Raw genomic sequence first — 22,347 nt, forward strand, 5'->3', positions numbered from 1 at the left:
CATTTCTTTACCTTGTTGACCTGTGGTGTCTCCCCTTCAACTGAAAAGTGACTAACAGCTGTCAAATAAATGCAGTCGAGTAAAGGTGTATAGTAGAAGGAGCATAAAATTGAAATACTCAACCTTGAAAAACTGCAGTCCAGTACAGGTACATCAGTAAATGTACTTGGTGACTTTCCACCACCGGAGGTCACAAAGAAAAAGTGACAATTTTAATCCAAAAAAGAGCTGAAGAGTTGACATCACGGTGGGGTGAGCAAAGGGTTAATGTCCTGTGAAGTCACACATCAAGGTGAGATATAGTGCACAGCAGAGAGCGCCTGCTAGAGGTCAAGTGTGTGTGTGTGTGTGTGTGTGTGTGTGTGTGTGTGGAGAGCGTGTGTGTGGGGAGGAGGGGGGTGTGTGTGTGTGTGTGTGGTGTGTGTGTGTCTGTGAGGGTAGAGTGTGTGTGTGTGTGTGTGTGAGGGTAAAGAGTGTGTGTGTGTGGGGGGTGTGTGTGTGTGTGTGTGGAGAGAGTGAGTGTGGGGAGGGGGGGGGTGTGTGTGTGTGTGTGTGTGTGTGTGTGGTGTGTGTGTGTGTGTGTGGAGAGTGTGTGTGTGTGTGGGGGGCGTGTGCGTGTGTGTGGAGAGAGTGTGTGTGTGTGGGGGGAGTGTGTGTGTGTGTGTGTGTGAGGGTAGAGAGTGTGTGTGTGTGAGGGTAGAGTGTGTGTGTGTGTGTGTGTGTGGGTAGAGAGAGTGTGTGTGTGTGGGGGGGAGTGTGTGTGTGTGTGTGTGTGTGTGTGAGGGTAGAGAGTGTGTGTGTGTGTGTGTGTGTGGGTAGAGAGAGTGTGTGTGTGGGGGGGGGGGTGGGGAGTGTGTGTGTGTGTGTGGAGAGAGTGTGACTCCACATATCCTATTAGAATTATTTCAGGTAATTTGATCTTCATTTGATAGTCGTAGCGCGTGGCAGACGGAGGTCGGTCAGCAGGGATGTGATGGTGAATGTGTTGAACCAGTGAAAGTGATTGAGGTCCAGTAAGAAGATGGTAATCACCTCAGCTCAAAGAAACAAAGAATATGACCGGATCAGGTCATTGAGCGTCTTGTGATTCATAAACATAAAGAGGCGAGGGATGAATTGTCTTCTGGGATGAGATCAGAGACTATACCTCTGCTTAGCAAAATAAAAGTATGACCGTGTCCCCCGCTATGTCTGCTCCCAGCCAGACCAAATGCTGCATCGCCCCGTCTCACAGTCTTGTCTCCTGCTCCCTCTTCTCCATGACGACTCTGCTCTCTATAAATACATAAGGTGCTGTTTCCAAGGTAACAACTCTATGGAGAATTGGCCACCTGAAATCTAGATGGAGTGGAAAAAGAGGGAAACAGCAGCGGTCTGCAGGCTCTCTGATCGTCAGGAAAAGACTTCCCCCCCCTCGTCGTCACTGCGCCACCGTCCGTCCAGCTGTGGCCCTCAGGGACCATCAGTCCTCGTTAGCCCAACATGTCATCAAGCTCTACCTAGTGCACTTTGAAGCCATGAAGAATTACTTATTATTTTTTGAACGTGCATTATGTTTCATTCATTTGTATTGATAACTAACAATAAAGAGATGTTCCTGGTTTAAAGAGGCGCATACCTGCGTAAAGGCAGATATGATGGTATACTATGACAATAACTGCACTTCTGGTGAAGGCCTTTTCCTCTTTTGGTTGCTTTATTTTTAAAGTATGTACCGGAAGTGTCTGTTTCTACTCGCTCTGTATCTGAGTGTACTCAGAATCATGAGTGTTTGCTGCCCTCCAGTGGCTACAGCCAGGAAATGCAAGAAAACATTAAATTTGTGCATTTAAATATATTTATATATCTAATTGCTTACGACATTTTTTATTTTCAAAATGTAGAGCCTTGTTGTAGGGAAGTTGCTTGAGTGAATAAGTTAAATGAACCTGTTTATTGTTTCCTAGAGCTCACAGGTGAAGTCTTTAACTCCACATCAGTGAGATATTATGATTATACTGAGTGTCATTCTTTAGAGGTATCAAAAATAATATTTATATCATTTGTATCTGTATTAATAACACTGATATTAAACAATATATTTTCATTGTCTTATTTTGAAAGTTGTTTCCAGTAGTACCACTTTCTGTGAGTGCTTTCAAAATAAAATACATATTTATGTATCAATTTTCTTAGGACATTATATATTGTTTTTGTTATTCATGATTTAACATTTTAATGAATATATTATATACATTTTCAGTCTGCTTCTCCAATTCGAGCACACTTTGATACAAATCCTTGTTTCTGATCCACACACGCACGCACGGGGTATGTATGGTGTATAGAGGGAGTATAAATACTAGCTTTTAAAGATATAGATGCTGAAAGATTATCTTCTCACTTAAAAAAAAAACCTTCTCATGAACAATTGCAATGTGATCGGATTTAATGATTTATTAATTAATCTCAAAGAAATCAGTAACAAACAAAAACAGAACTCTTAATGGAAACATCCGGCCTGATAAAATAGCCTCAGAGGACAGATGTGGGTTTACATCTGTTGATGATGTTTTACTGAGCAGGAAACGCACATTGTTGACACCCGTCACATCTTTGATAACGTTGAAAATATTGAAAAAAAATAATTATAAAATTAGATTAAATCCAAACTCGCAACTTAAACAGGTTAACAAAATAAGAAATACACATTTAATTTTTTAAGAGCAGTTATGATAATCCAAGCTATGGTGTATCTGCACAGTGACAAAAGTACCTAAATTCAAAATGCATTGACCCTCCCATTGACCGTCACTTTACTTTGACCAAGTATAGAAGAATATAAAATGATTATCTGTGATGCTTTTATTTCTCATGTGAATTATTCCAATGAAATTATAACAAATCATGCTACAAGATGAGCTTAAGACAAACATGTACATACACTTCTCAAAGGTTAAGGCTTTACTTCTGACCGAGGGCAGATGGATGACATCAAGCTAAAATACACAGAATATTACATACATTTGTATTTCACGATGTAGAGCATCAAACGGTAATGATGTTTAAAAAAACACCCCGACGGAAGGACAAAGAAAACCCAAAAGAACAGTCGATCGACCTTAAACTTCCCAAGAAAACATCTGAACGTCCAGCTGGTGTAAAATGTGATATTATGACTTTAGAGTCATCTTCCCTCAGTACAGGGTGTGAACAGCTGATGTATTGAGCGTCAGTGGCTGTGTGTGAAAACTATTGTGTTACTGGGTTAACTGGTGCAACGTTCTAACTGTCTGCTGGTGTAGGACTATGGGAGGGGCTGTTGTTTATGGGGTCTGATGGATTAGCCGCCGTCTTCACAGAGCCCCGTGTTGTGCAAGTCGATGAGGTTGTGCAAACGGCATCAGAGGGACATAATATCAATAACTCCAGGGGAAGCGCCCTGGCTGCATAAAGGGAAAACACCATAAAGTCTGAAGCAACAAGGAAGCCTTGCCAGCGCCGATTCACACTAGCTGGCCAGAGAGAATTTAAAACTACACCAATCACAATGAGCCCTCTCTGAATCTAACCATTTCCTCCTCGAGAGCATTTCACTCCAAAGACTGCACACCTGGCAAGTAAACCAGGTCGAGCGTGCATCAGCAGTAACGTTTCTTTTGAAAAAAAACACAGAAACAAAGAACTGTTTAAGACTAGAAAATAAGACGACCAGGAAATAAAAAGAAAGATTTGGAAGTAGCTGAAACCCACACAGCACCACGAGGACACACCTCCACACATGTAAACATACACTCTATCATTTTATTGCCTTTTCGACACCCAGTCATGATGGATCTTTGTGTAAAACACGAAGCCACCCGGTTATAAAAGAGGGAGAACATGAACTTAAAAGCTGAAGAAATGATTTAACAAATGGGGAAAGATATAAAGTATCCAGTGTTCACTGCAACAGTCGAAACTTAAATGCACCCAAAACGCATTTACACAGGACTTTCCTTTGTGGAGAACAACATGGCTGCTCCCACTCACATTCACCCATCCAAGATACACACTCCCACAGTACATTGATGCTGAGGAGCACTGGCCCAAAGGTCCAAGGCTTCAGAGGAAAGAGAGGAAAGGAGAGAATGAGACCAGGACCAGTACAGAATGAGACCAGGACCAGTAGAGTCTACCGTCACAGGTGGGAGGCGGAGGGACGGATCATTTGCTTTTCTTTAGCTGGGCGGACAGCCAGTCGAGACCCTCGTAGAGACCGTCTCCACCAGTGGCACACGTGGCCTGGATGTACCAGGCTCGACTACGCAGGGCTTGCAGGCCCAGCTGCTCCGTGACCTCGGCTGAATTCATGGCATTGGGAAGGTCCTGAAAGAGCAGCAAACACAATGCTCACATAACAACAAGAGACACCACTATTCCTACTAATCCACTAATCAAGATTTGCACAGATCACTTTTTAGAGGCCACTTAATTAGCATCATTAGCACACTACTGATGCGATATACTGGATGTGTATCAGTGTCAATCCCCTGTTAATGGATCAGTGGTTGATGGATAGTTGATAGGTGTCGGGTTCTCCCACTAATGATGCTCCATTTAAAAAGAACAGTGACACAAAATCCACCTGTTTGTTGGCAAACACGAGCAGCGCGGCGTCATTCAGCTCTTCCTCAGCCAGCATTCGCATCAGCTCGTCCTTCGCCTCACAGATTCGCTCCTTGTCGTTGCTGTCCACTACAAAGATAATGCCTGAGAAGGAAAACAGGTGAGGTTTGCATGAAGGAAGTGGATACAAAAGGTCTCCACGTGTAATGGAGGATTCAATTAAACAGTGGGCTTGAACAACAGACTTTGACCGTCAACATTAGGAAGTGTCTCACCTTCCGTGTTCTGGAAGTAATGCCTCCAGAGTGGCCTGATCTTGTCCTGACCACCGACATCCCACACTGTAAAACTGATGTTCTTGTACGATACCGTCTCTACGTTAAAACCTGCGGATGAAGGGAGAAACAAAGAGATGTTGGGTGGACGGAACAAAGAGGTTCGACATCTTGGCATTGGTGAGAAGAGGAAGAGGAAGAGGGCTCACCGATTGTAGGGATTGTGGTAACGATTTCTCCCAGTTTGAGCTTGTACAGGATGGTGGTCTTTCCAGCAGCATCCAGTCCCACCATCAGGATCCTCATTTCTTTCTTGCCAAACATGTTTTTAAAAAGGCTAGCAAAAGCCCCCATCTTGGCTCACCTGCAGAAGGAAAAGCATTGCGTGGTGGTCAGATCTCTAAAAAAAATATGGATCATTCATCAAGTTTTAATGTTACACATGCTGCTGTGGGCTGAACCCGAGGGTTTCCTGCAGAGTAAAGAGACTTCATTGAGCACGTTTGATCTATTTGGCCAATTATATCCCTCACAGCTCGGTGTATGAAGCACCATTACAACTACTGTACATCACATCAATTAATGTCCAAATACAGTTTACATTTCATTCAGTCATTTAATTTCTCTACAGGGATTTTGCAGGGTTGGAATGGAACTACATAGCACTCAGCTTGTGGTGCTCAAAGTGCCAAAAAAAAGACATTTGAAGAACTCAACAGCAATGTCTCATTACAGAAATCAAGACCCAGGTACTCAAAATTAGTAGTTAACTCAAAAAAAGTTATATAATTCATATAAAAGTCATGCTATGTCTGTATGCAGAGATCTGTGGTTCAGGTTCCCCAGTGAATGTTTAGCATCATTACTGTTTGTTAATCCTTTAATCTATGAAATGACAAGTGGCTATCACAAAATTAAAAATGTCAAAACAGTTGCAGATAGATTTTTTGTTGATCAAGTAGTTGATTAATCGACTAACCATCACAGCTCTAAATGACTTAAACTATAATAAAAAAAAATGTTGCTCTTTGTCCTGAATACAGTCAGAGAATTCTGCATCCTTCCTAGTCCGGTTACGCACCATGACAGGAAGACAAAACAGGAAATGAACGACCAAAAAGATGAGTACATTCCAGAAGTTGTTCAGTGAAAGCGCTGTGAATCCTGTTTTCCTGAACCTACCACCTGATAATAAATACTCTAGTTTCTGTGTCACAGCTCTTCTGAAGAATATGCACTCTGTTACTTATCATGGTGCTTATTGTCACTGCGCTCTTCAGCTGCATGTTGAACACAGCTGAGCAGAACAAGCTGAGACACGTCTGTCGTCTGTAGTTATCAACAGACAGGGTGTCCTCCTACTTAAGCCATCATCATGTGGTGCTGAATCAGTCAGTCACCGTGATGAAATAATAAACTGCCACCTGTGTTGATAATCAATTAATAACTGAAGTAAATTCATCACACAAAACAAAATGTGCTGGCAATTCAAAGATGAATTCACAAAAAGCGAGCTGGTACTTTTTGAGTTTAATTGCAATAAATAAGGGTCACATTTGCGAGAAATATAGTGAATGAGGTTGAGATTAGGATACTTAAACTCTTGGCAGGTGTCCTTAAACACGTGTGTTTAGTCTGTAGAGTCATGACATCATGTCTAGGGTGAATCTTACTGCCTCTGTCTGTCTGAATGAACAGGTGAAGGCCTAAACTCTGTGACTTTGCCCTGAGAAGCTGAGGGCAGACAGAGAGCAGCTCTTGAGCAGATAAGCCTAATGTAAGTATGAAATAGTAATAAGTGAATAAGGTTTTAACCTGCCAATACACCAGACATGTTTTGTATCATTATAAATAGAACATCTTTGGCTGGACAGTAAAAACAAATGGACTGTGAACATGTGATGGGTGTTTCAATATTTGCTCACCTTTTGTTGATTCAGATACTGATGAAAAAAATTGAGAAAAAAAAAAAACTTTCTTGGGTTGCAGAAAATCTTGCACAGTGTATATCATATATTTGACCCACATTAGGATTACATTATTTACTGGTAAATATGTTGGTATGTATGCTATGTGCTATTTAGAGGGTGAGGTTAGTGCCCAGCTTCTCACACTTCTGAGTGTGCTGGGTAATGGCTGCTCCTTTGAGTAAACAGGTATGTCAGGTGTATGATGGCGGAACAACATACCTGAGTGTCATTAGAGGTTTACTTATATTTATAAAGAATTAGTACTATAAATAGTTCTGATAGACGTCTGAGGGGCTATTTAAGTTGTACTTATAGTCAAATACATTTAAAACATGCATCTTGTGTTTTTTCCTAAAGCTCAGCCATAAATCAAAATGCTAACATTAGCAAAAATTACTTTTAACTGATATCATACAGTCACGTTAACTGGATACGTAGTTAACTGCCGTAAAGCAGTGTTAACGTTAAAAACGTTGGAAACTGTTAGCTAGCTAGTTTTAAGGAAGTAACGTTAAAATAGAGATTAACGTGAACAACTCATAGAAGAAATTCCGTCACGTAGCCAACAAAGACGACAGGGACTGATATATTATTGAATAATTTTAACTGATATCAAAAAGTAACGTTACGTTAGCCTGTAACGTTAACGTTAGCTGGATACGTAGTTAACTGCCGTTAGTGAGCGTTCACTCATTTAAAGCAGTGTTCACGTTAAAAACGTTGGAAACTGTTCGCTAACGTTAGCTAGTTTTTAGGAAACAACGTTACATTAACAACTCATAGAAGAAACTCCGTGATGTAGCCAGCAAAGACGACACGGACTGATCATTTAATTCATAATTTTAACTGGTATCAAAAAGTAACGTTACGCTAGCCTGTAACCTTAGCTAGCTGGCTACGTAGTTAACTGAAGTTAGTGAGCTCATTTAAAGCAGTGTTCACGTTAAAAACGTTGGAAACTGCTCGCTAACGTTAGCTAGTTTTTAGGACGTAACGTTAAATTATGGATAAACGTTAACAACTCTTAGAAGAAACTTCATCACGTAGCCTACAAAGACGACACGGACTGATACATTAATTCATATTTACAGATAAAATGTCTCAAAGAAAAAACTCCCTGAGCGAAACTTTAACGCGAAGTGTCGCAGCTTCAAACTTCCGCAATTTACAGCAAAATGACGACGTTAACGAGCTGTTGATCTCCAAATGTATTCGAATAAAAACAATATCTATGGCACACTAATGCCATAAGAACAATAGTTGCACACTAATGCCATACGAACAATAGTTGTACCTTTACTGGTGCTCCTCACGCCGTCTTTCCTTCCTGGTCCTGTTCAACTGTGATCTGGCTTATTTTCCGGTGTCATGGCCCTCTTGTTCCTGTCAGTTGTGTTTGGGGATTACAAATAAAAGTTGCGGTAGTGAAGGTGGGAAATAAAAATATATCAATATTAGCAAAGTTATTCTTAAATATTGAGAAAAAAAGTAATCTCCTGAACTTCTCACCAAAATACCTTTAAATAATAACTTTAATCAATCACTCTCGTTATAGATTCAGGGTATTTTATTTAGGCCTATTTACAAGCCTTTTTTAAAGTTTGTATATAGCCATATATAGCATTGATTAAAGTTCAAATGTGCTTATGGTCTGACTGTATTAAATCGTTTTGATATTATATATCTTCCATAAAACATCAGACACAGACCACGTCAGAGGAGGAAGATATGTCGTCACTGTGTCACGTGTCATTAATGTCTAACGGTGTATTTGTTGCACGTGTACTGGGGGATTAATAACTGAACACATATTTGTTTCCTCCCTATTCCTTGAACTTTGCAATCCTCTACCAACCAACCGGGTTTATACTGAGGAGATTTTTCGCAGTGTTTTTGACATTATACCGAACAAATGATTCACAAATCAATGAAAAAGAATCTGCTACATTTATTTACTAAATTAATTTAAAAAAATCCATTGATGTTCAAAGATTGAATTTCTCTATCGAATCCACTAGATGGGGCTCCATCCGTGGTTGTCTTTTCTCTGAAGGACCAATGAAGATTGAAAGTATGGAGTCAGGATATGTGTCCTTTAATAACATGTTTGTGTCCTTTAATCTCTTTTTGGCTACGTGGATTATTTGACTTCTTCTCTTAAATACTGTGCTTTCATATTTTGTGATGCTTTATTGCAATGAATATATATATTGCACTAACTTATATGTCTAAAATGGGGGGAATTGTCATTTTTGATGTATCCATGGTCAAGGACACTTCAGGGTGCAGGTGTGATGTCCATGTGGGTTGAAGTTGGGGTCTTATGGAGCGATCTGAGGTTTTGGTTCCAGTGCGTAACCAGGTTTGGTGGTAGACGTGAGCATAGTGACGGGTACCCGGGTGTGCTCGACATTTCTACATCACAGCAGGTAAACGCAGTCATGTTGCAGCTTCTTCCACCTGGGTGGCGTTAGTTACAGTGGGAGGGAACATACAGTAACAATATTGAGGGAATCCAATGAGGGTGCAGCAAGATGATGCGCTCCCACCTCCTCTCCCCCAAAGGGCCCTGCCTCCCAGCGGACCGCTGGGCCCAATGCACCGGATTTGAGAGTCTGTGTGCGTGTGGGGTCGCTTAAAGAGATGCGCCGACCAGACGGCACAGACTTTCTCCGTTGAAGAATCAGCGAGATGAAGAGCAGCGCCAACCCGGCACCATGCGCTCCAGGCTCCCACGGACCGCCTGCCTACTGAGACTCGCTGCGCTCTGCATCCTTCTCTCGCACACTGCAGCTTATTTTGGGTCAGCCGATTTTCCTTTTTCACTTCTGCCCATCGCATTAATTGATCGACTTTGTTGTTTTAACCCTTAAAGGGCATCAAAACGACAATCACTTCAAACTTTAGCCAAATTACGCACGCGTAATTGTGCGCAAACTATAGAGGTGCATTGCCATTGCGTTGCTCGAATTTGCTGTAGTTTTGCTAATTTTCGTGCTAATGTGTTGCAGTAAACAATAATCATCACCGGTGGTAATTTAAGATGCATCTCAAACTAATTAATGTCAATCACGTGGCTTTATTGCGTGTTTTCTTGGATTTGTTAAACTGCACTTTATCCTATCCGTAAACGGGTTTCTTTTGTTTACAGTATTATCATCAGCCAGGAAAACTCAAATATAAATAATAATAAAAAATAGCTTTAATTTACTGACAGTTGGCAGGACTCAATAAACCGCGTAAAACAAAGTCACATCTAATATGAAAAAATGATAGAGGGGAAAAAAAAGAAACGCTCACTTACATGCAACTCACCATATTTACAATCTCTTCCGTGTTTTTTTCTTTCCACTCTAAGACTGACAGGTCGGGATCCGTTGGTGTTTTTACCAGGTCCGTTTTCAAATGAAGCTCCGACAGGAAAGGCTCACCTGAAGCAGTGCGAGCAGATGAGTCTGACCCGGCGGCAGAAGAGGCTGTGTCGCAGGGAGCCCGGTCTGGCCGAGACGCTGCGGGACTCGGTGCGCCTCAGCCTCCTGGAGTGTCGGTATCAGTTCAGGAACGAGCGCTGGAACTGCAGTCTGGACGGCCGGGGGAGCCTTCTGAAAAGAGGTGAGCCTGAAACTTCGCCTCACATTTTTTTAGCGTTTAGTCAACCCGTCAGTCAAATCACCATCCAGTCACGCATTAATGCCTTTTTATCTTTATTTGTCTTTATCTTCACGTGCCTCAAATTAGCAGGTACATAGCTGCCCGATTTTTCTTTTAATCACCATCAGCCACTTAGAATGACATGCGGTATGTCTTACACGTCCTGTTGAAGTGTCTCTGAGCAGGACACCAATATGCCACATTTGCCTGCATGTGCCCTGACGCTCGTGGCAACATCACTTTATCTCAAACCCGAGTGATCATCAGCAACAACAAAAGTAGCGAGAGAGAGAAAAATAGGATGAGCCAATTGTTTCTCTCCAGTTGAGCTGTTACGACCTTTTGGGGCCAAGACTGGAGGCACTTATCAAACATGATTACGGTCTGCCTTTAATAACTTATTCATATTGATAGTTTTTCTTATTATTAATGGTGCGATGTGTAAGCCACACGTCAACACAGTGATGTGATCAAAGGTAAACATCTGAAGTTACATTTACATTTACAATGATCAAACTAATATCAGTTTAAAGACGTAATAGGTTACGTCTTTAAGAATATAAATGTAAACAATATAATTAGTTTTTGTTTGTATGGGTTGTTGCTGCCACATGATCACACACTTTATCCACATGTTTCCTTTCTGCCTCACTCATTTTACAAATTAGTTTTAACAACTCAAATCCTATTTAGTCGTGTTGCATCCAGAGAGATTGCTTGTATACGTTTTTTATATTTATTAGTTATTTAAAGTCATTCTTGCATATGTTACAATAACACCAGCTGACTAAATCATTTTTATTTTATACTGTAGTTAAGAAGTCCCTCAACTTGATACAACCACTAAAAAAGGTTTTCTAAAATGTGTGTACTTTAATACTTTTTTAATGACCTGATACAACCATTGATTAGCTTCACTTTGAAGATATAATAAATCACCGTATTGGATAAAGCTCAAGTCCCCTGCAGGTCTGCTGTGCACAGAAAATGCTTTATGCATATGGATATCTGTGTGGGGGAGAAGAACATGAACAGGTCAGCATGGAGGTAATGAGGGAGTAGAAAGCCAAGAAATGTGGTGCGGTGGAGTTTGCTCAGGCCCTGTGGTTATTTTTATCTCGGGAAAGCGCCCATTCCCAGAGGAAAAGGGTGGCACGATTACCCACTTTCATCTGGGAAAATCCTTCCTAGTCAAAATAATAATTAATTGGATCAAAATATACCCTGGTGACGGCTCCGGGTGAAGCAAATAACAGTGTGTAACCGAAAGGAAAAGGTCAGCAGAGGAATTATGACACAAGACAACTTGCAGAATAATATTGAGGTTGTAGTAAACCATGACGACGTTGTGAGCTCTTTGTAAACATTTTGGCTTAAAGGCTTTCTCAGTGGCACAAAAGACATGATGATGATAAACTGTGAATGAATCCCTTAAGCTATACAGTTTATACTCAGAACATGTGTTTTTATTGCCACAAATAGCATTTAAAGCTCTGTAAATATGTCCTAGATAAAACACAAACTGATGTGCATTTTAATACGTTTTCCAGCATTCAAGGAGACTGCCTTCCTGCTGGCAGTGTCCTCTGCGGCGCTGACCCATGCACTCGCCAAAGCGTGCAGCTCAGGCCGAATGGAGAGGTGCACGTGCGACGACTCCCCCGGCATCCAGCACCGAGAAGCGTGGCAGTGGGGGGTCTGCGGTGACAACCTGAAATACAGCACCAAGTTCCTCAAGAAGTTCCTCGGCCAAAAGAAGGTCAGCAAGGACCTGAGGGCTCAAGTCGACGCCCACAACATCAACGTTGGAATTCGCGTGAGTGTGAACAAATAAACCCAAATGTGTTGGAACAGAAATGTTACATCAAATGTGCTTCAGCAAAACAACCCCCCCCCCCCCCCCCCCCCCCTCCCTTCGTCTCTTTATGATGACATCACAAACACATCTATACCTGAGCCACACTTATCTCAATTAGTTGGGCTGAAATTTTACAAAATAATTACACCTCTAGCACACGCCAGCGCAATCAGAGGGTACAGAATTCTAATCCTCACCTGCATATTTTTCCCAGTGCCAGCCAGACAAACGCCCCCTTATTTGGTGCCGTCGTTGTCCTTGGTGGATAACACAGAGGCACAGGGTGAGGCAGCGGAGCGGGGAGACAAGCTGGCTGTGGGATCGCTGGAGCCAGGTGTTCTCAGACATGATAAAGCTTGCTGTGCGGGCCTTCAGAAAATTAAAGGTCTCATGTCGGAGAGAACGATTATAACCGTGGCCTCATTTTAATATACGAGCAAGCGTTTCTACTTGTTGGATCACCGTGCTCTTCATAAATCCACCTAATGTTCATAAGCACCTTTGCGTATAGCTCTGAAATTGCAGGGCCCCCGGGGTCCTACTCCTGCTGCTCACACCTTTGGTAGAAGCGGTGGAGACAAAAAGAAAAACAGGAAGAAGTGAGGGAAGCAATCTTATCTCATCTTCACCAAGTTAAATGTTTTCCGCACTTTATGTGGCCGAGAGGAGACCGCGAGCCGCGTTAACAAAAACATGAAGTGGTCGGCGGCCCCCTCGTCTCTCAGTAATGGTGCTCTGAAGCCCCTGAGGGGTTCATACCTGCAAAGGGAGGAACTGAGCGGCACTTCTCAACCCAGTTACCCTCTGGCTCCCTCTGTGTGACCTGTCTCTGGCCCCCGCCGAGACAGCAGCTCTCAGGCTGAGTGATCGCGCCCTCATCGCTGACCATCAAGCTCAGTGAACTATTAACCTGAAATCACGGTCACCGTTGCAAAACCGCTGCAACAATTCTAGTTTTTGTTTTTTTGGCACTTCTTGCGCAGAAATTCTTCAATGTTCAAAAATCAATGTTTTCCATGAGCAGGCATGTACAAAGAACAGGGTGGAGAGATTCCACTGTCTGCACAGTTTGTCACCTCTGCCTCGGGCTTTAGGAAGGAGAGACAGGTGAGAAGCAGACAGGAGCTAGTTTCAACACATTGAGTTAAAAAAAAAGAAAAAAGAAAATGGCAAAGAGCTGTCCAAGTGAGAAATGTGCGGTAAATGAAATACGACATTCTGAACAGTCCCCCTCAATCCATTATGTCAAAATGTTTGACTGAGGTGGGCTAAAGGCACCCGATCCGCAGACCACCACCCCTAACCTCCTACCCAGCCTGCAGGAAACTGTCTCACTCTGTCCAGATAGATCTCCCAGATAAGAGGCCAGGTAATGAATCAAACTGAAGGAACTGACACTTTTTCTCCCCCCGTCCTATCTCAGGCGGTGAAGAGCGGCCTGAAAACAACCTGCAAGTGTCACGGTGTCTCCGGCTCTTGCGCCGTACGGACTTGCTGGAAGCAGCTGTCTCCTTTCCACGACACCGGGCGGCTGCTGAAGTACAGGTACGACACCGCAGTGCGGGTGTTGAGCGTCACCAACGCGGCCACCGGGGAGACGGAGCTCGCCGGGCCCCGTCGCCACGGCCAGAGCCTCCGCACCACCGACCTGGTCCACCTGGAAGACTCCCCCAGCTTCTGCAGGCCCTCGCGCTACTCCCCGGGCACGGGCGGCCGGTCGTGCGCCAAAGACACCAGCTGTCAGAGTATGTGCTGCGGACGTGGTTACAACACGGCCATGCGCCTCACCAGCCTGTCCTGCCACTGCCAGGTGCGCTGGTGCTGCCACGTGGAGTGCCAGACGTGCGTGCGAGAGGAGGAGGTGTACACCTGCAAAAACGCATAGCAGAGGACGAGATGTAGGCCGTATGCAAAGACTTGATCCATTGGACATATTGGCTGAACTACAAACAACAAACACATTGAGGGGATCTCCCATCAGAGCAGATCTCCGTTCTCACCTGCATGTTATTTGGGGAGGAACACACTACATGTAACATTATAATATTGCTGGTTATTTTGCTAATCATCACCCGATTTGATACGCAGCAGCTCACTGTAGGTGAGGATGTTTTCAAAGCACTCTGCTTTACTCTCGCTGGATGCACTGAAATCCCACTCCTGTGGGACGGAGGGAAATGAGCTCTTAAAACAGGTACTGGACTGGACTGGATGTCAAACCCCCCGTCTGCAGGGGAGCTCTGGCAGTGACTTTGTTGTATTGGCCCCCTTCCACTTGACTATTTATTGTATCAGTCATTGTGTCTGTTGTACTGCTGCTTTATACTTTAACCTTCTTGTTATTGCCACTGAGGCTAAAATGGCCTTAAAAGGAATCCACCTGTCTGTCTTTCTGTCTGCTGTGGAGACATTTTAGGAGTTCATCTCTAAATTAAAAAAAGCACTTACTGTAAGTTGCTCTTGCTACATATGATGCAAAGTTTATAACTAATCGTAGACATTAGAAGAAGAAACATTTTTTAGTCTGAACAGAATCACTGGAAGCTTTGAGGGGTGCCACTGTTATGCATCGTAACATACATTAACAGGGTTGTCGTGTAAAGACACAAGCCGAGTTTCAGTTGCTCTTATGGAAATGTCTATGGAAATCTCTACACGTAGCCTAATGTGTGCTCAAAAGAACAAAGGGAAATGCCCGCGGTAATAGTGAGGGGGGGGACACCAAACACTGTGTTTGAGAAAACAAAAGAATGATAAACGCTTAATTTCTGAACACACACCGGCCCTGCTCTTGTGTTTTCTTCTAAGTATCGAAGCACGCACTGCGCTGTACTTTCAAGTTTAAAATTGCCTGAATGAACCGTTTGGTCTTTTAAGTCTAATTTAGCCACATCTTTGTTCTAAATGCCTTTGAAGTGGGCTAATCGTGCTCCCCGACTTTCCCCAAATTGCTAATCAAAGAAATTCCCCATGTTTACTCACTTATCCTCACATGTGTCCATGTGCGCGGGTCAAAAGTGCACGTCTCACCCAAAGGCTTTATTTTATTGGCCAGTTTGTGTTTTGTTTGAGTGATTCTGAACTGTATATATGATATGAATATAACTCATGTCGGGGCTCCAGGCGTGTGACAATGTGGAATCGTACTTTTCTACCTCACTTCATCTTTTGGCAAATATCAGTAAGATTTATGAGCTATGCAGAGTTATGTCCTGTCCTTTGTTTTAAAGATCGTATTTTAGACTTTTTGTACAGCTCTTTTGAATTTGGTTGTGCATATCACCAGGTCTCAAATGCTTTTATGAAATCTTGTTGCATTACACTCTTATTTAAAATAAATAAGGTTGATAAACGGACATGCATTTGCAAGAGCTATGTGTTTGTTTTGTCATGATCAGTTGGTGCAGGCGGTCACCCTCACACACTCACTCACACACACACACGCAACACGCAACAGCAATACACCTGCCTGAAACCACTTCCTGCTGATAGCGCCGCCCTCCTCTTCATCTGAAAGGACTGTGGTCTTGCTGCATCATCCTCAACCGCCCAGTGAAAAAAGGCGGGTGGGTTAGCAGGACACGCACGCAGGTGTTGTGCCTCTAGCACAACAACCATGATGGCAATCATAATGACAAAAGATGATGACTCAGGAGAATGCCGAGCAGAGCGTTTGACCCCCGATCCATCGTTAGAAAGTAACATCAAGCTGCTCCAGAACCACGACGAGAGCGGTTTACGTTCCATTAACCGTGAATCATAACTTTCCACTCATCTGCAGTGAACACACAGAGGGCTATTGTACGAGGTATTTATAGTGTGCGCTCTGGTGCTTTTGATGTTGCTCTCTAATTACTGTGATTACACATTATTATTCCTTATTAGAACATCAACCGAATACCCCGAGTATTGCAGTGAATTATAGGACAATTTCAAAATTACTAAGCCTTTTTTCCCTCACAGGTTTAATGACTTTAAACATGTCTATAATGGATGTACAGTATATTATATTATGTCTCAGTGTGATTAGTCTGCTGCATGGCTTAGGGGCAAAAATCAGCAAATTTAATGAAACGAAAAAACCGTGATGAAGCTGTGAGATGAGCCAAATGTCACTCAAATTCAGCCGTATTAGACGGGGTTAATAATCAAGGCTAAAAGGTTTTCTTCATGTAAAAGAGAGAATCCTCATCCATCTTTCTATATCTGTCTTGAAATCAAACATTGTTGATTATGTAAAATCCTTTGAAAGTTACTTTTGAACTTTTAAATATTTTTTTTATTTACAACAGAAGACCACATTCCCTGATATGGGATAATAAACAATAAATAAATAAAAAAGAAAGTTTTGGGGGTTTTTTTGGATTCCTAAAATGTGATCATTGCTTTAAATACAAGATAAGAAAGTGAAACAGAAAAGTATTATTATCTTTGAATGAAAATCATATATTTCAAAATCTGGTTATTTTCATTTTTCCAATTAATTGATGGATTCATTATTCATTTATAGGTTGATGTAATTCTCACGCTTCCAAAGTTAAACACACCATTTAAAAAGCCTCTGGATTGGCTGAAAAACGCATTGTCACATTGTTTTTTTCACTGGACAGCTACAACATAAAAACCTGTGCTTGTATCCTTCACTTCGATATTAATTTCCCCTCAAACTTGAAAACTTCAGGTCAGTGATACATAAATGCGTCAGCCGGCAGGTCAGACAAGTTCATATGCCGAGACTACTGACTCACTATATTAACTCCTCATATTATAATAGTGCAGATCAATATTTAACTTTATTCAACATCAATGCTGTATTTTTAAAAAAAGCCAGGGTGGACCGGGGTTGAGATATTGAGGGACGTAAAGGAAAAAGATGAGGATGGAGGGATGAGAGGGGATAGTTTTCGGCCCCAGGAGGCCGATCCCCCGCTGCTGCTGTTGTTGTTTTATAATGAACTCCTAAAGCCTTCATTTCCCTCGCTATCCTGAGCGGGGGGGGGGGGGGTGCAGCGATGGGGGCTGCTGAGTCCACAGCCGGATTCGCACGCACAAGCCCGGAGGGCGGCTGCTTTGAGCGGGGTGGGGGGGTCGGACGGAGCCGGGGTGCAGTAAGCAAGCTCCTGTGTGTGTGTGTGTGTGTGTTTGAAACAGTCCTGACAGGAGACAGGTGAGGGCGGAGAGGTTTTTTGCATATGTGTGTGCATACTTGCCGCTGTGCACACCTGTGGTCACTTCAGTAGGAGTGCGTGTTTGTTGTCAGGTTTTCCTGTGCGGGCAGTCGGCCTGCTGGAGCTGCTGGAGCTTCTCTCCTGTCACCCTGAGACACTGAATGACAGACAATGCAGGGTGACGCTGGTGGTAACGCTACCTCTTGTGTCTGCGTCGGCCTGGTTCAGGTAAAGGTTACCGGGCCGCGCTGCAGCGGAGCACCGCGCTCTGATGGATGAAGACGAATCGGCGTGCCGTGGGCCGAGGCACTTCTTTGAGATATGTATTATACTTGCAAAACCAAAAAAAAAAATATTCAAAGAGACATTCATAGCTTTCAGGTTTATACATCACTCATTTGTGTACGAACAGTAGATGTTAACTGAAGCGTGGGAGGCTTGGTCGATACTTTGCTCAAGGACACAAAGCGCAGTCCCGTCCTGTAATCGGAACCTCTGAGCCTCGGGTCAAACATCTAAACCCTACAAGACTTCCGCCTCTGTAAGAGAAGTTGCTCAGATAGCATCAGTGCCTCGGCCTAATCCCCAAAAAACAACACCCTGACATGTCACCGAGAGAAAATTAAATGATGAGGACGAGGAGCGACGTGGATTTGGTGCAGAAGAAGAGGGGAAAAGAGAGAGAGGGAGACAGAGTTGTGAATACGGCATGGGGTAGGAATTTGGAATGTGAAATGACTAATGCAATTGCTCAACCCACAACAAGAACATGCACTGCCTAGAGCTATGACAAGGCTGAGTGCATACCTCTATGGGGGGGCCTAACGCAGAGGCTCTGGACTGGGATGGTGGCTGAGCTGCTCGCAACGGGCGACGAGACGCATGACTGCAGAGAAGGTGTAAACATGTGTGACGGTCAATTGAGCGGCCAGCAGGGGTGAAATGATGGATTTTCACCTGACGACATAGAAACAAAATAAAAGATTAGACAAGAATACAACTTTATTACGAATATTAATGTAAGCAGACACAAAAAAAATCTAAATGTCCAGAGGCATCCTGTAGTGTCTATCAGAGCTAAAATGATTAGTCGATTCATTGATTTTATTTTGATAATCTTAAGACTTCAGTCCTTGATTTAGAATTTATATTTGAGTGGAAACAATGATATTGTGCTGACAGTTTAGCAGTCTGGAGTCTTTTTGTTGATACATGAGCTTCATATTTTTTAGTATTGTGAGCATAGCTCCATTTGTTGTGTATACGATGGAGAAAAACTGAACTACAGCATTTTTTCCCCCAAGAATGTCGCCCCCATCAGGGGGCCATTTGGTTTCTTTATGTCTCCATTTTAAGCAAAACTCCCAAAATTGTGTTCTTATTAAAAACATAAACATAGGCAGGTTTTGGAGTGTTAGTCGAAACATAAAAAGCAATTTGAATATGTCAGCTTGGGGCTTTAGGAAATTGTGATGGTCGTTTTTTTAGCCATTGCTCTACAATAAACGTCATGTTGATCCAGACTGACACTTCTCAACAACTGCCATAACATTTTCTGCAGACATTCATGGTCCCCAGATGATGGATCCTCCTGACTTTGATGACCTTATACAGCTGTTTGTGTTAAAGATCCAGTTGGCTGTGCAGTGCCGGTCATTTTGCTGCAGACATTAACCCCCTTAGTGAGTACATTCTTTGTGCTTCAACCTCGAGAGATTGATGCCTGCAGTTAAACGACAAAGTGAGCACAGACTCCATAAAAGATCAATAAAACATTGCGAGTTTCCTGAGACAAAAGAGACGCTGCTGGCTCTTATTGAGCACCATGTCAGTATTGCTCTTAAATGTCAGTTGAATGTCTCGTTCCCAAATACTCATAGGACTCTGTCAGGAGCAGCGTGACACGGCTGAAATCAACGCACATGTCTTTTGTCTTTGACACATTCAGTACTAAAAACGATTCACGACACCAAATCTGAAAAAATACTCAACAACAGAACCATGAACCATAGGGAGTTAACTCTCCAGTAAGTGTTCGATACGTACAACAGAGGAGAGAAGACGCATCCCCTCAACTCAGAAAGTTGACCATTTGCTTGTTGAGTCTAAACAACTATATCGATGTCCAACCCAAACTGGTCCGTGAGCTTCTGGACTGTCAGATGTGGCTGTACGACATTAAAGGCTTGCTTCAATACTTACTTAAATACCTGCTAAATATACGACATTCCCTTCAGCCACAGCTGAAGCAGCCAATTAGCAAATGCTAAACATCTGGTTGGAGTTGCCATTGTGAGCATGTTAGCATTTAGCTCGAAGCATTTCAGTGCCTCAGTAGCCTCACAGAGTCTCGCTGCGTTCCAAATCACACTTTTAGTTCATACTGCAGCTGCCCCGACAAAGACACAGACTGTTGCATGACTTCAACTGGGAAATACTCCTTCCTCACAACACTGCACCTTGAACTTTGATCCTCTTGCTCATATACCCGCTGTGCAAAGGATTGTGGGTCTGAATAGCGAGAGAAGCCTGCAAAATGCGACCAGATGCTGCACATCCTGGTACTTTAGACATACTACATTTGACATACTAAGCATTGGGATCTTTATCCGGCATACTATATATAGTTTGGTCGTATTGGTATTGGAACGCACAGTTTGAGTTGAGAGTCTGACATTTAATGGACCAAATAATGAATCAATGAATCCAAAAAAAATGAATCAACAGATTAACGGATACATTAGTTGACTGGTGACATTGACGAGTCGCTAGCTGGATTTGTTAAACAATAAATAAGATGTTTCCAAGAAACGTACTTGTACAAGTGAAGCAAAGACAAGAACAGAAAATGGTTAAATGAGGGCTGGATGCTCGTACAAGAGTGCACAAGTGCTTGTGAATTGATTTCACACAGCGAAGATGCCCCTGAAAATGTTTACTGATATTCCTTTGACCACTCCATTGTGAACCACACACACACACACACACACTGGGAAACTCCTGGGGGAGGCTGTTCCCATGCTGCTCCACAGAAACACCTGCAGCTCAAACAGCAGGGTTTACATTGCAGCAGCTGTGATAGGACATGATAAGACCTCATGCACATTCATAACTGACTCCCCATGCTGAATATATGGTACTCCTCTGCCTTTTCTCTCAGCTGCACACACACACACACACACACACACACACACACACACACACACACACTGACCTCCATTACAACTGAAACAAAACTTTCCCAGATCAACAATATCCGATGGAGAGAAAACACAGATAAAGGGAAGAGCGATGTGTTCTCTCAACCAGCAACATCTGCAGAAAAAAAGGGGGCAGGAATGTCGTCTGTGATTATTTATTTATCTACAGCTTCAACTATTATTTTTACTACATGACCCTGAGTGATCTAACTCATTAAATCATCACTGTCATTAAAAGATTCACAATAATGCGCCATTAACAATCCTTTGAGCTCCGTGAACCGCACACTCTCTGCGTGCCGTGTTGCTGTTTGTGTTCTCAACCTGGCTGAGCCCGTCATCCAACCGCAGGGCTGGACGGCATCTCTCATCCCCAGAGGTCTGGGTGTCACAGGTGGTATGGCCACAGGGCTGCATGTGTGTGTGTGTGTGTCTGACAGCTGTACGATCACTCTAAGCTCTTTGAGGTCAGACTAAATAAAGCTGGGAGGAAGAACGAGAAGCTGGAGACGACAACACTATTTTAAATATTCTAACAGTAAAGAATATCACTAAATAACCACAGTTTGTAACTCCAAACAACCTACAGCCAAGGACAGATTATGAGGCAACAAAAGGCCCCTGGACACAGACATGGAAAGGATCTCCCACCCCTCCTTTATGTAGGATCAAGTCACCAAAACTGAAAGAGAAAACAAAACAACTGCAGTAGTCGTTCAGTGTCTCTGTAGGCGTTTTGCATCATTTTGTGGTAATTTTGCATCTTTTCGTAGTTATTTTGCATTTCTGGAGGGTTATTTTGCATCTCTTCACAGCTGTTTTGTGTCTTTGCATCCTTGTATGGTAGATTTGCGTCTCTTTTTGGTCGCTTTGCATCTCTTGTTTTGTAGGTCTTTGCAGTTATGCATTGTTGGGGTTGTTCTGATTCTCCTAATGTCTGTATTGTGTCTCTTTGCAGTCAATTTGCATCTCTTTTTAGTCATTTTTTGTGTCTTTATAGTTTTGCATTTTTTTTTGAGTTGTTTTACTTCTCTTCACAGCTGTTTTGTGTGTCTTTGTCGTCTTGCAGCATCTCTTTGTGGTTGATTTGCTTCCCTTTTGCAGTCATTTTGCTATTTTTGTAGCTGTTTGTTGTCTCTTTAGAGTTGTTTGTAGTCTCTTTGTAGTTTTGCGTCTCTTTTTTTCTGATCGTTTTGCATCCCTTAGTCGTCGTTGTTTTGCACCTGTTTTGTGTCGTTGTAGTTGTTTGTAGTATTGTTGTAGTTGTCTTGCGTCTTTTTGGGATCGTTTTGCATCCCTTTGCAGTCATTTTTTGTCTCTTTGTGGTTGTTTGACTTTGTGACGTCACTTCATACAGAAGTTCTAATACTAACAAGCCAACTACCTGTCCCCTTCTTACTCTGGTGGGGGGGGGGGGCCATGCCACCCGTCTGGCCCCGCCTCTGGACCCCTTTCCCACCAGAACCCACTGAGACACTGGGAGCTTATGAGTTTCTCCTGTCATCTCTGACAGGCCCTCATTTGCTTTCATTCAGCGTCTCATCACGGCTTCAAAGACGAGTGGATCATCTCCCTCGGGGGGGGAGTGAGAAGATCTGTGTGCCTTCAAAAAATGACTGGCATCCAAAAATTGTGGAC

General features: G+C 42.9%; 2 protein-coding genes across 2 annotated transcripts; one reads left to right on the plus strand and one right to left on the minus strand.

The window, feature by feature from the left end:
* Positions 1–2,416: 2,416 nt before the first annotated feature.
* arf2a (ARF GTPase 2a) lies at positions 2,417–8,215 on the minus strand. The gene is made up of 5 exons (XM_079177435.1): positions 8,127–8,215; positions 5,072–5,226; positions 4,863–4,973; positions 4,607–4,731; positions 2,417–4,347 (listed from the first exon to the last, which is right to left on the minus strand). Exons 2-5 carry the CDS (start codon positions 5,214–5,216, stop codon positions 4,186–4,188), a joined length of 543 nt encoding a protein of 180 aa, XP_079033561.1. The 5' UTR covers positions 5,217–5,226; positions 8,127–8,215; the 3' UTR covers positions 2,417–4,185.
* Positions 8,216–9,490: 1,275 nt separating this feature from the next.
* wnt9b (wingless-type MMTV integration site family, member 9B) lies at positions 9,491–15,657 on the plus strand. The gene is made up of 4 exons (XM_079177434.1): positions 9,491–9,635; positions 10,191–10,444; positions 12,034–12,299; positions 13,765–15,657. Exons 1-4 carry the CDS (start codon positions 9,550–9,552, stop codon positions 14,224–14,226), a joined length of 1,068 nt encoding a protein of 355 aa, XP_079033560.1. The 5' UTR covers positions 9,491–9,549; the 3' UTR covers positions 14,227–15,657.
* The last annotated feature ends 6,690 nt before the right edge of the window (positions 15,658–22,347 follow it).

This window comes from Pholis gunnellus (assembly GCF_910591455.1).
Source record: "Pholis gunnellus genome assembly, chromosome: 17".
NCBI lineage: Eukaryota > Metazoa > Chordata > Actinopteri > Perciformes > Pholidae > Pholis > Pholis gunnellus.